At 36.4% G+C, this 15,022-nt stretch overlaps 1 protein-coding gene across 1 annotated transcript in view; it reads right to left on the bottom strand.

Moving 5' to 3' along the window:
• The window catches only part of CACNA2D3 (calcium voltage-gated channel auxiliary subunit alpha2delta 3), a 474,057-nt gene that overhangs the window by 114,468 nt on the left and 344,567 nt on the right, over positions 1 to 15,022 (bottom strand). The window contains exons 17-19 of the mRNA XM_009639329.2: positions 9,494 to 9,565; positions 8,622 to 8,702; positions 4,438 to 4,512 (exon numbers count right to left, since the gene is read on the bottom strand). Coding sequence (XP_009637624.1) covers positions 4,438 to 4,512; positions 8,622 to 8,702; positions 9,494 to 9,565 — 228 coding nt within the window. The remainder of the gene's footprint in view (positions 1 to 4,437; positions 4,513 to 8,621; positions 8,703 to 9,493; positions 9,566 to 15,022) is intronic.

The raw sequence follows: 15,022 nt of genomic DNA on the forward strand, positions 1-15,022 counted from the left end.
GGCGGCACGGCCTGGGGTGGATCGGGGAAGAAAAGGGCGACAAAAGGGCGGGCGACAAAATCGGAGCTGCTGCGTGCGGGACACAACGGGCAGTTTGCACCCAGCCGTTTAACGGGCAAGGCCTCGCAAGCCACCTCTCTTTATTCTCCCAGAGGAATTTCCAAGGGACTCCTGCCTCCCTGATTAGCATGATTCCCAAGTTGTTTGTCAGGACTCACGGCTCTAGCAATGTCTTTTAGGGATGAACGCAAACAAAATCCCTTTCCGGTCCCTCCATGGCAGCGGTCACCCGTGAACACTTCCAGCCAGCGCTGAGTTGGAAGTCTGGGGGCTACTCCAGCAACTGTCACAGACCTCTCCAAGCACCATCTAAGGACCTAGGAAGTGCTTTCCTCTTCTTCCTTCAACTACTCCCACCAACTGCCCATGCACACACAACCAGTCATCCTAACTTAAAGCCAAGTTTATTCAAAAAAAAAAAAAAAAAAAAGAGGAAATCTCCAAGAAAAACATTTTAAAACATAAACCCAATAGGATAATCAGCACAAAAACGTACCTAGCTTAATGATTAAATAGACTGGTCAGCAAAAGATAACAATCTGGTGCAACAGGAAGCACTCTGCCTCAGTGACTGCTCTCCTGCCTGTCTGCTCAGCATCCCGTAAGACAATTCCTTAAAAAGCCATACGTCAGCCTCAGAACTAGCAGATGTGGCCGCTGAGGTTAGTAACTCAGGAGTCTAGTAATATTCTAGCTTTACATCACCACAAGAAAATATAATAGCAATATAAACCAGTGGGGATCAAGTCAGTAATCGATGTAACTTGAATGCAAACTCTGACCCACCCAAATAATTTCAGATAGTATCTTTGGTGAACTAATTCGAGCCCTACATGTCTATTTTCACGTACTTATTGTCACAAATGTCATGGAATGTTCTGCCACTAGTTACAATGGTGTCAGGATTCGGCCTGAAATATTAATCTAAGGGCCCAAGCCAGCAATCACTTCACTCTCAAAAACTCCACTGAAGACTCCCATTACGCACTACTGACAGAACCCAGAGGTAAAAACGATTCTTCCAAAAAAATGAAATTAGCAGACCATGAATATATCACAGTGAGTTCCCTGTGGCTGACAGCTTATGGGCTCCCTCCCAACATTTTGATTTTAAAAAGAGAGAGACTGTTATATAAGGTAATGAAATAAGTGCCCTTCAAGATGTACGCTGGGGCAAGGGATAGTAACAGAAAACCACCTCTCGCCTCATTAAAGTGTGCCACCACAACAGAAATAAGGAGGGAGGATAACACCCTTTGTCAGCTTGACTTAAAGCTAGCCATAGTTCCTGGATTTTGTCACCTTCTGTTTATTAAAATATCTATTCCGAAACAAATAAATACTAATATTTTTGAAGGAAGTAATTTGCCAGAAGAAAAAGGGACCGTAGAGAAAATGCATGTGTTTTCAAGCTGTTGTGATGTAGATAGGGAACTTTCAAATATATATTCCTGTGGCTTGCAAATAGAGGCTGTCAGATGTACCTGTGATACCTGAAGATTTCAAAAGCATTTTTAGGAATCAAGACCAAGACGTGATTTTAATATCATGAAAATTGGGGAATGTTATAAAAAACAATGCATTTATATCCATTTTAGAATGGGATATTAAAATACAGAGATAAGAAAAAAAATTCTGAAGGTAGCAGCCAATCATGAACTGAAAACAATCCCCTATCACATTTTCCATTGCAACAGCTAAAAATTTTGAAGACAACTCCCCACACTGGCATTTCCAAAAAAAAAAAAGTTTAATACAAAAGGTTCACCTTAAAGCACAAAACATTTATTTCAGCACTTTAACCACTGAGGTGAATGAACATAACTAGTCTAACATAAATTTTCAAATCAAAAATTCAAAAATTTCAAATTGTAGGAAAAGATACAGAACGCTATGACAGTCACATTTTAGATCTAGACAGCGTGCTTGCAACTTTGGCTCTTTTAAGCAATTTCTAGGTTGTATCTGTAGAGCAGCTGGATGTGAGATAAAAGCAAAATTACACACATAGTCCCTTGACATGGACAAGGTGGCTGAGGTACCAAAGCGGTGAAGATGCAGCAGAAGAGACCTGAAGGTGCATTAAGAATCTTTGTCTGTAATCCAGGTGCTCTAAGGAGGTTTTGTACAGTTCCTATTGCTGCCTCTTCTCTGCTGTGGTTACCAAATAAAGCTCAGCAGGCAATCTCACTCAGAAAAGGAAAGAACATGGAAGAACAGATAAATAAGGGGTCAGAAAAACACAGAGAACATGACAACAAAATGCTGAAATTCAGGAAAGTAAGAGTATAAAAACATTGCAGCAAGACTGAAAATGTTGGTTGTTTATTGTGATGAGAATATTCAATGAGACAGCAATCACAAATTATTATATAAAGAGAGAAATTAAAAAGAAAAAATAGATCAGGAGCTTCTTCTTTCCATATTCAAAATATAAGAACTACTTCTAATGAAATTTAAATATTGAATTCAAAATAAAAACTGTGCATAAAATGGTTACAATATGAAAAATCACTGCTACGAGAAGTCAAGGGGACTGACAAAAATGAGTAGGATACTTCTGTTATCCATACTAACCACTCTAATAAGTCTTAATGTTAAAATGTCAGAACCAAATGTTTACGAGCAGAAGCCTATCTGAAACTCTTTAAAAGTTAGACTGACTGCCACAAGATTTTCCACATTCTCTTACTCAGTTCCTGCATCTTCCTCAGGAACAATCTCATGCTGGATGCTGCTGGAAATGGGATTCGGGGCTGGGGGGGTCTTGGGGGGTGAATCAATCTCATAAACCCTACACTCACGTACTTTTCTCAAGTATACAATATCTTGTGGAGACAAAACACATTTTGACTGAGGGGTGAAATGCTTAGGTATCCATTTAGAGTTTTCTATCTTCCTAAAGAGTAAACTGCTTCTACTGAGGCTGGAAGTTTTTCACTCCCTCATATTTATATATTTGGGTAGCAGCAGTCCCAATTCCCATAAAACCAGAAGATACAAATTCATCATGATGAGAAGTCATCTGTGGGGAGTATAGAGGTGAAAAACCCCAGTCACTGAGGCATGTTAACGTAAGTGACTGGGGTCTGAGCTGCCTATACCTGGATATATAGCATCAGTGACTCACCACTGGAATGGTAAAAAAGGCGGTGGGATAATTTGCAAGAGCCATTTCTGAGATCTGTATTGCTTATTGGTCAGTAATTTGCTAAATGCTCTACATGTCTTCCTTTCCATAGTTGCGAAAAATGCTACCATCCAGAATCATGGATGATTTTTTTAGGAGAAAAATGAAAATTAAACCATTTATTTTAAAATTCTTTCCAAGATACTATGATGTCTGCTTTGCCATTGGATTGTCTATTTTACAGTGAAGCTACTGAGAAAATATTTTTCCATTTAACCAATGGAAGTCTTCCTGTTGAACTTTTAATAAGCTCAACTCCAACTAAAAATAAATGGGGAAACAATAAGTGCAAATAGAAATGTTAATTAAGTGTGTAATTCCTAGCCCAAATCTTAGAAGGACAAATTCTTTTGCTGAATGAAAACATCAGATATGCTAATGACTTAATAAATCATGCTTTTCAATAATTTTATTTTTACATGACATTATCCATCCAATTAATATTCCTCCTTTCTACTAAAATATTGTTGAAACTGGAGATTACTTGAAGTGCCTGCATGAGAAATACATATGGCATCCATGTGCATACAGCACTGGAATTATTAATATTGATGCTTTGCTAAGAGTTGATAGTGATGGAACACTTGCAAGTGCTGTTCCTAAACAATGATGCAATCAAGAATGTACCAGTTCTCCAGGGTGTTAAGTTGATAAACATTTGTGTAACAAAGACTTCTATTTTTCTTGCTGTGATTAATACAAACAAGATGAGAAGGGAAACCTAAAGGTAAGATTTGCTGCTATTTCTCGTCTAGTACAAAAATCCCTTGTGCCCCTATTTTGCTTAGGAATATGCTTTATTGAAATCTTTGTGCATATATTAAATTAGCTTTAACACTTTAACATGACAAATAGGGGTTATTACATAGCAATACAGCATTCCAACATTCCGTTTCAATGTAAAATGAACATAATTATAGCAATTTTTGGCTCTGCCATTTTGCAGTAATGGAGACCTGCATCTTTTGCAGAAACAACTTGTATATTTATTTTCCTTGATTTTTTTTTCATGCTAACCTTGGTTTCCAGAGGTAAATTTATCGAGAATTATAGGTGTTATAAAGCAATATAAAGTAACTGGTTTGTTGTATTTATTTTTTTAATGAATATTACATTATTCACACTAAAAGAAAATGAAATGCAGCATATACAGCTAAATAAAATAGATCAGTAAACAGTATTCTTACCAAAGGCCTGAGTTCTGGATGAGTCAAAATATATCCGTTGTTTGTAATCGCAAAAGCATATCCATGAATACCTAACTGTAAGAGCAAATGAGAAAGAAATACTAATTAGCATGGTCTCCAGTAAATTCTTAAATAACAAATCAGGCAACAACTTAGTTATCCAGGGATACAGCTAGCATTCATAACCCTCATCCACACAGTATTTCATTATAATGTATGCAAAGCTCTGATCCTTGACATTTTGTGAACATGAGAACCTGTCATTGTGATGAATTCAGCATATGGCACAATTTTGATGTGTCACACACACTTTGCTATCTAGGGCACTTACTTCTATGTGCTTTAGAGCCAATTAGATATACATATGTATGTGAGGCACCATAGCATGTAGCATACACCACAGCACATGCCAAGGCAAAAGGATACTGGAATTTAGTAAATTCACCTATTCCCAGAGTGGCTAGGTTCAGCTTACTTCGCTTGTTCAAGAGATGTTGTAAAAGTATCACGTAAATAAATGGTACTGAGTGCCCAGTTACAGTGAGCAAGCAATGGCCTGCCATATGTGGCATTTATATTTTTCAGTCTTAAAGGCACTTTACCTCTCTGTTAAAGCAAGTTCATCTGGAGCCACAGAAGGTGGCATATTTCTACTAAAGAAACTCCTGTAAGTTTACATATTTGTACCGAGTGGAACTATGGGAGATCATTTGAGAGCAATGAAATGCTTTATGAGGCCTAACGGTATATGTAGTCAAATTTGGCACTGTACTTACTTAAATAACAATACTACTCTTTTAACAATAGGCCTATTACACAGTCGATTGCACCCGCTGAATGCAATAAATGTACCTTCAAATCATTCATGTGGCCATTCAAACATCCCTTCTTAGCCTAAATTTGCTGCTAATGTAGAATCTTTCTGCAGCTTCCGTATGTAACTTTTACCATGCAAACAGTACATCTCACGATACTTTCTCACCCATTTTTTTTCCATTCTGAAATAACGAAATATAGCATCCCATGTATATTTATTCAAGCATCTTGACACACTGAGGTATTAAAAAAACCCAAACAGACAAAAAACCAAACCCAAAACTCCACAACTATCTTGCTTTGGTATTTGTTTTACATTTCTCACTACAAACAATCTTTTTGTTTTACTTCAGTACATTCTTAAACGCTTTGCTGAAGTGGGTCCTTAGGAATTTGTGTGGCATAAAGCAACGTGAGCAAGGTTGACAAGTCAGAATCCTTTCTAAGAGGCAAGTAGGACAGCAAGTCTGTTGGCTTCTGTAATTTTCTGGAAATATAAACCAGAGTACGATCTTATGGCAAGGTCATAGAGAAAACATACCAGGTAGATTTATACCGTTTCTCTGTGAATGATTGTATACGGTCAACTGTATCTGCCATGTAGAAGATTGTTTCATAAATTAGCGGTTTTCCTAAAGCAATAACTTCAGTGAAAGTAATAGAAGGCGATATGTTCTTGGCATCTCTTCACAAGGGAGGGATAACCAAAATAATAACAGTGGACATATTTTACCTATTACAGTATGACAAGTGAACTAGCTGTTGGCTAAATATCAGATCTCAAGTGTAATTGTCTGTGTTGATAACTGCAGAATGACATCCAAGCAATGGAAGTCAGGTAAGGAAACAAATGTGGGTGGTATACTTCACAGGAAAAAAAAAATACTTGAAGCAAATCCAGACTCCAAGGGTAGTATTTTATTGTGTGTTGTGCAGTATGTGAAACTGCACACTCTCTGCATTTAAAATGCTTTGGCTTGAGAGATACTACCACTTACAGCAGTATTGCCATTTTAAACCTTGAACTCTGCCTCTAAACGACAGATTCAGAAACAAAAAAACTTCTTCTAACTGTTGTAAAATGCCGCATGAAAACTAAGTATTACGAAATCCAACCCTATCTTATTCAGGAGAAACTGCCACTAACATCTGGGGAAGTTTAGTCTAGATAATGACTGCTGAAAATAGCTTATTGTTATTATTCATCTTCCTCAGCACAAAATCCACCCCATCCAAACTGAGAGAATTCCAGGTCAGCAGAATTCTATTTCCAACCAATCATTTTATATCCCTGTGTGAATTTTATTTCACATGCTGCCTCTACAGGAATGGGTCCCAGGGGTGATTATGCTCTTACAATTGCGTGGTCTTTTTACTGTTCAGAAATGCTTATGGTATGTGAGACTGGAAGTTATAACTCAAGTGATTTCACTAACCTAACTGTATTGCATGATATTGGTGCCTCCTGTAATAATCCTCTCTTGCATTACAACCTGCAATATAAAATGTACCTTCAAATAAAAAGTCTAATATTCAGAAAGAGGGTAGTGTATTACTTCCACAGAAAACTAAGTCTTAAAAAATATAATATCATATGACAAAACCAGAAATTTTAATTTTCCTGCCTATCTTCTCCTTTTCTGAATCACTCTAACTCTGCTGCAAAACTAGGTTCTTCTATTCAGACTATGTCCAGGTCCTACATATGACCTCTCAATAACATCACTGTGATATGGCCTTTTGTATCCAGCCATGCACAGCCAGCCTTTCTTTTCTGCAGTTCTGCTGTTCTTCCTTCTCATTACAAATGAAACTTGCTCTGCCAGTAGCTCCTTAGAAGGCTGCTACAAACATTGTTTCCATTGCTCCAAATTTTGCAAAGGAGCAAATTTTCTCCTTTCTCTTCTACCTTCTACTAATTCTGTATTTCTACATACACAAAAGTATAATACAAGTTGCAGTTAACTAACTTTGGTGGTTAAGTGTGCTGAGACTGTTCTCTGTTATTTATCCTGACTGGCAATGTCTCTGTTCACTATGTTCTGATGCCAGTGTGCAGGCATCTGGTCTTCTTCCCATACCATGCAAACTTTTTTCCAGCTGGGACAGCCTTTCTGTTCTCTGTTTGCATAGCATGTAGCCTAGTGGGATCCGAGTTCCAGGAAATTACTCCAGTACACCTTATCAACATTATTGCCAGTATTTTATGCATTATTTTTATGAAATTTTTGCTGAATTTAAACTTTCCAGTTACCGCATATTGATCTACAAAATCATTTGGTAATTGCTAATGTATTAAAATTAGAATTAAAATTGATAGGAAGATTTATTTTCCTCCTAACTAGAATTATCTACAAAAACATGTAGGAATATTCAAGGGCACTCACAAGTCAGTGTATTCTTCCACCCTCTTAGAAATCAGTAAATGAGAGCATGGCAGCCAATTAAGAGGAAAGCATGACATACAAAGTTATGCTCAGTAGAGGTACGGGTCAAAATGTAGCTATTCCAATAGCTGGCCTCTTTGGTAAAGTAGGTGTTGTGTTATGTGCTTATTCATCTTGCAAAAATATTCCACTAGCAATTAACTGGAAAACATTCATTTAATTTTCATTTGTGAATAAAACAGCACTATAGTAAAGCATTTCAGACATAGAGAAGCAGTGAAATACTAATATATTGCATCAAATTTAAATTAAAAGTAATTATATCTTTGCATTTGCCTGAAGCCTACTTTTATGGAGTTACAAACATTTCACAATAGATGAAGGGCATAACATTTTGAAAACTTTTATGATAATTGTTTTTTTAAAATCTTATAGTAGAGTTGTGTCTGACTTTGTTAAACTAAGTAGAGGGAAACATCTAGCGAATACTGGGTAGGAGAGAAGGAACTACTAGTCTGGTTAGGCAGGAACTTGTTCAAGTTATGCAAGGAGACAACTGATCTGGGACATGGACTTGGGATGGGAAGTGTTACAGACAGGCTGGAAGCCTAAATCTATGTTAAGGGTAGATTTTCATATGGCTTTCATACAAAGTTATGCAAATTTTCAGCATGAATTTCTGGTTATTTTGTGTGGTTGAATCATTTCATTGATTTTATCATGGACAATACTTAATATTACCTTCTAGAGCACACTGTGATCTGCAAAAATGCGAAGATCCAGCCATATATTAATGTTGGTATTAAAAGCTGCACTTTATCTCAGGACCAATGACATTTAGCCATCAGACACTACAGAGCTAAAATTCCTGAGGAAAATGACTGAAATAATGGAGCTACATCACCATCAACAATATTAACATGCTAAATAAATGGTCATATTATACTGAGTATAAAGGACATGTTATCATTTGTGTATTACCTTGTATTTTGGAATAGTTTTTAAAAGCTCTTTAACTGGAACATCTGTGCCAACTACTCCCAGAAGAATCCCTTTAGATCTCTGAAAAAAACAATAAAAGATGCACTTGGAACCACAATAACAATGAACATTCTCACTGCTTATTTCACATTGCAGCTACTCTGCAGAAATGAACAGATAACAGACAAATTATTTTAAAAGCAGATGCTGGTACAACTCTTCTGATCAAATAGTCACTTAATCTATAATATTGCTCCTTTCTACTTCATCTGCAATTCACATAGAAGAGGCATACAAACTTTTGATAGCTACTGAGTCCCTCAACAGAAAACTTCCTCATGCAAAATAGTTTTTGAATTAAAAACTATGGTTAAACGTATGTTATGGCCTTCTTTTCCAATTTCTCCTGCCATTTGATAAACAAAAGAGAACGTTTAAGCATTAAGGGGAAAGTACATTACTGTTATTGTAATTTAACATACTGTTAAATTAGTAAAGATAAACAGATATAGCTATAATATACATATCACAGAATCACAGACTAATATAACTAATGAAATTCTGAGTCTATGAAATAGTAACATATCAGTACAAACAAGAAAAGGATATAGTTCATTTGCTGTAAACAGGCAATACAGAAGTAAGAAAACCCTAAGGCATAGCATCATCTGAGATTTTACTATGGCTTCTAGGGTATAGTTATTTGGGATTATTTGCCCACATTTTTATGCTAATAAATGGATACTAACTGCAGACAAAATAAAAAGAAGAGAAGAAACATTTTCAGAGTAGGCTAAAATCTTATTAGGTCCCTGAAAGCAACTTCACTGCAGTCACCCCATTATCACGACAGAAACAGTCCGAGTACTTACAGTCTCATTTTGCTTACTAAATACTGGCATGGCAACAGTTGTCATCAACACCAATCCCTGATCATCAGCAAGCTATATTTGAAAAAGAAATATTATCTCTAAGAACTAAGGAACAAATACAGACATGCGATTGCATTTTTCAATGATATTCTCTTCATTTTAAATGTGATAAGGCAATTTATCTAAATGATGCTTATGTAGTTAGACTTGCAGTCAGTGCAGCCCAGTCCCAGCCCCATCTCAACTATACTAGCTCTGCCCACCCCACCATCTGCATTGGCAGGAAAGATGCCTCATCTTCATTGCTATTGCAGTCTCCCATGAGAGATACGAAGGGGCTGAAACGTGGACTGTGGAAGCAGCATGTGCAGTAGCAAAGCAGCTGGAGCTCTGTTCTACATCTTTCCCAGTGTCAGCTCTGCCAACATTGCCTCAGGCTGTTTTCTCCCAGCAAGGAATAAGAGGTCATGAGTTGCATGCACTTTGTTCTGGTCCAGACTGAGATCTCATCAGCTAACACAGCAGCAGAAAGGGTGATAGCAGTTCGGATCCCAGGAGCATCTTTGCTCCAACCAGTTTCAGTTTGCTGGACAAAGAGGTGGCATAAAGCATTAGCTGATTCTGCACATCAGGTTTCAATGTGTTTCTTCAATTTAGGGAGAAAACAAATCTCCTGACCTTGGTTCCATTCAGGAGGAACACATAGAATGCTTATCATTGGCCACAGGAGAGTGACATTGCTCAGACTATCCTCTCTTCATGCCCTCTGGCCAGACTAGATCTTTGCCATAAGGTAAAGGCTAACTGTGATACTCAAGGCAAGCACCACTCTGTGTGCCTGTACATCATCACCATCGACATATGAAAGGTAACTCAAGCAGGAAGTTGAGAGTTACTGTTAAACTCTCTCTGCCCCTATAATTTGGGAAGTTGTTTAAGGTTGAAGAGACTTATCCAACATTGAAAAGCATGACATATCCAGTTATAATCACAACTGGAGATTTTGTGGAACACAATTAAAGTCTGCTTTGTTGCATCTGTGTTTAGCCAAATGGACAAGGCAATAGAGGCAATCTTCCTGAGAAATACTGTAGGTGACACTCATGCCCAATGGCAACTGTGATATCCTATGACCCCTACATCTGTATCACATTTTCCGTACTCAGACAGTATTTCTAATACACTTTTTTGAGAACTGCTACAATTTTGATTTTTTGTTAACAAAGCTTTTGTTATTAATGAAGCAGCAGCCATCAACTCCCCCAGCTTTCAGAACACAAGTCATATATTATGAACAGGATAGTTTATGAAGCATGTTTCACATGAACAAGTCAGACAAAATCTAGAACATTACATGTCTTGCAGCTGCCAGTCTGCTTCAGGAGGGTTTTAGTTTCCCAAACAAGTATTTTTCCTGAAGCATGGCACTATCTCATGCTGAGGAGGAATGTTTGCAGACATCAGACAGGAACACAAATGGGGTTTAGGATCAAGAAGGTTTACATCTGATAAGGAATCAATAGGGATATGAGGTGGAACCAACTTATGATCATGTTTGCTTTTTTTTTTGTTTCTTTTCTTTTTTAATAAGAAGAGGTATTTCCAGCCCTGATGTAATTCTTGATCTATTAAGCAGTAGAAAGTCATTAAACAAAACAAAACAACCAACAAAAAACCCCAAACCAACAACTCAGCAAAACACTGGGAGTTCAGAGGTTACACTTGAACATCAAATGTGGATGAACTAACGTAAGAATTTACTCTCCGTGGCCTGAGTAGTAGAGTCAAGCACACTGGCATGATCTGTATGGAGAGGAGCCTTCTGTGGTGCGACAGTCAGTAGTCCCAAACACATGTACACCAGGAAGGAAAAAAGCATTCTGCTGATCATGGGGTGACACCTTGGAGCATTTAGAGATTCTATATGATTGCCCAGGGTTGTTTTTCTCTGATGTTACATATTTGTCAAGTATCAGTATGGTATTATTTTACAAGTTTACTAACTCCCAAGAGATTACTAGAAGCAATTTATTGGACGGGATGCCAGCCAAAGGACTGTCAGTGAAGTTTTAGGGTGTTTGAAATTCTTTAAATGGAGAAAAAAAACCCCAGTCTGGAGTTCCTGGGAAGTTCTGAGTGAACAGGACATTAATTCTCAGAGAATGATTGTCTAGTAATTATGATATCTACAAGTACCACCAAGGGTTGGCTGCTGCAATCATTTCTATAGAATTGCAATCTTACACTCCAGCCTGTTTGGTTTTTTGTTTGTTTGGCAGATGAACAGGTTGTTGGCCACTTCCATAAGTGGAGTCAGCAAATAACTGGATGATAGATGACTGGTATTTGCGATGTTACACTGAGTCACTAACGCAAGCTGCAGTATTTGCTTCACAAAAAATGTTAGATTGTGAGGAATTACCTGCTGGGGAGGAGCACGGCTTTATTCCCTGGGCAATGACATTTTGGCAGAAATACTTTGAAATAGTAGAATGTTAGCCACTGGGTATTTCTGCTAAGACAATTAATGCTACAGTCCATTAATAAATTGCAAAGGAAGCCATGATCTAGGTATTTTGCCTTGTTGATTTCCAAGTATGACAATTTCTTACATACAGCAGAACTCTGTAACAGCTCGTGCGTTTGAAAAATTTAGTGATTCTGAGAAAAAAACCCAAACAAACAGTAATATGCTCTCTAATCACTGACAAAACTTCAGCTTACATTAGTTACATCCAGAACAAACATGTATCACTGATATCCTCAGGACTGCCTAGGATATTTTTTTAATCATCAGCAAATACTTAATGAGAAGTTAACACTTAGTGAAAAACGTTAAATATAACAAACTCAGAATAACAAAATCAATATATAATGATAAAGTCTCTGAATGACTGTACTAAATTTTACAGTTCAGGTTACTGTGTAATTAGTAACAAACTTTTTGGTTACTCAGTTATTATTTGTTTTTCCCCAAAAGAAAATGTAGACAATCCTTATGATTCCCAAACTCATCAACTGGACATCACAAAGTCATAGGCTCAGAAAAGCATTATGTAGGCATGTAAAAGAGGAAATTCTGTCGTCAAACATTTCTTACAGGAAGCATCTTGAAGAATGATATTTTTTTTTTTTTTAATAAGCACAAAATGCATGTTTCCAAGCAGGCAAATAACAACTTCGTTACACATAGAATCAGGTGGGTTTTTTAGCGTTATCGTCAAATACACAGAATGATACTTATCCTAACTTAATGCAATAACAACGTGGATGGCTACTGGTTACATACAGTGAAGTGTCCTTGGGACTGACTGAAATGTGAAGTGCCATGAATTTAATCTCAATCTTTAAATAGGCTGTACCAATTTTGTCCTTCCAGTCTATTAGGAGTAACTAATATGAGTAACCAATACTAACAGTTACTGCCATTTTTACAAAGGTATGCTTTATGTAGCATAATAATTCCCCACAGTCTGATGATTCAAAACTGTTTTAAGCTACATGCTAAGCTTACTTGGTTCATCCTTACTAATCTCCACATATTCTGGGGGTTGGCAGGGTTCACAGGAAACAAAGAGTAAGGTTTGACAAAAATATATTCACATAATATTATGTTTGTTATATATATAGTTTCTGGTGAAACAAAATGTTGCTAGCAGACCAACTGTCTTCACAAATAAGGATTAATTTGGACCAAAGTTCACCCAAATGTTGGAACCTTATCTAAATATATATGCAGAGCCACTAATAACTTTAAATTCCTCCAACACCCTATTTTGAATTCTTGTTCTGTTCTCAAGTAAACCCCTCTATTTTGTTTCTTCCCCTCTGCTACTATATTGGGGTTTTTCCAATGCATAATAATGTTGCTTTACACATCAGCTTAAGTATTAACAAATCCAGCTCATTCCCATTTCTTCGATCTTTATATCCCTGATAAGTGTCTAAGCTTATTCTTTACCTGGGGCGCAATATTAGTTAACACACATAGGCTCTGACTGACATTAAAGTCCTGTCTCTTACCTATTTAGCAGCATATCAAGTACTGTTTTTTATTTCCTTCAAGTGCTTACATAATATCAAGAAAAAGGCAAGAAACAAAAGCTGTTTCATCCCCAACCCTCCAGGAAAATAAAAATTCCACTGGCAAGCTCCAACACTCAAGGCTACCAACAGCTGTGAACTAAGGAAAAGGTATATGCTTTGAAGTGCCTTTCAAAATATTTTATTGCTCAGTATTTTTTGCTATAAAACTAAACAATATAAGAAGCAGCATTCAAATGCATCTAAACACTTACCAGATTCAGTACAACAACCTGCAGGGTGTAAGATGGAACCAAATCAAAATTGGTGGAATTGTACAAAAATAGTCTCAAATAATGTGTTTGGATATTGCTGCCATTTCCTAGGGATGACATTTTTAAAGATGCTTCAGGAAGTTTAGTTTCCAATTACACTGACCTCTGCCAGGACATGAGCATCTAGTTTCAGTAGGCCTCTGAAAATTCTAGACAGCTATTAATTGTTGTTGCCTTTTGGGGAATATTGGCAAAATATAACCATAAAGTAATCATAGAAAAACAGTTTAACAGTTTTTTAACATGTGTCTGTGCACTTAGAATTTTGTTCTACGTAAACGTATCTGCATAGACAAGCTTGTTAGGGTCCCTTGCAATTTTTGAAGAACATATTTCCTGATTTCAGAACTGGATGTGAATTCCAGTTTCTTCAAATTCTTGGTTTTGGATTACTGGAAAAAGAAGGAAACTAACACAAATAAAAGATAAGAATTCAAAAGCAATGCTTAAGGCATTGTCAGATGGTTCAGTTAGCAAATTAAAAGTAGTCAAATGAAAATGAGATGAAAAAATAAATATAAGGATCTAAAAATTTTGGACAGAAAAATAAAAATGGAAGAGCATGTGATAAATTACTCATGGTTTTTTAAAAGGTATTACAGGTATCAAAGTCACTTTCCTAGAGAGTAATTTCTTAAAAAAGGCAAATGTGGCCAGGCCTTTATTATTTATCTATATACATAGAATAAATATTTATTTATATATGCTTTCCTATATTTATTTATTATTTATCTATATACATAGAATAAATATTTATTTATATATGCTTTCCTATATTTATTTATTATTTATCTATATACATAGAATAAATATTTATTTATATTTATATATACCTTCCTATATTTATTTATCTCTGTATTTATAAAAGCACTAACCATCTTAAATGTCTGACATCAGCAAGCCTCCACTCTTGAAGAGTAAGTCATCTTCATGCTAAACAATACAGAACTGATTATATGCAGTATGGCACTAAGTGCCTGTCCTTTCAGGTTTTCCTTACTCTATTAGATATTCATCCTCCATAGAATACCAAGAAATTCCTGTTTTTTCCAAAAGTCAGATTAGCATGTTTACATGAGCCTTATGGATTTCAAAACAAAACCCTGAGTTTACCTTACCACTGTTTAGGGAAAAAAAAAAAAAAAAAAAAAAAAAAAAAAAAAAAAAAAAA

This window comes from Egretta garzetta, unplaced genomic scaffold (assembly GCF_000687185.1).
Source record: "Egretta garzetta isolate BGI_Z169 unplaced genomic scaffold, ASM68718v1 scaffold215, whole genome shotgun sequence".
NCBI lineage: Eukaryota > Metazoa > Chordata > Aves > Pelecaniformes > Ardeidae > Egretta > Egretta garzetta.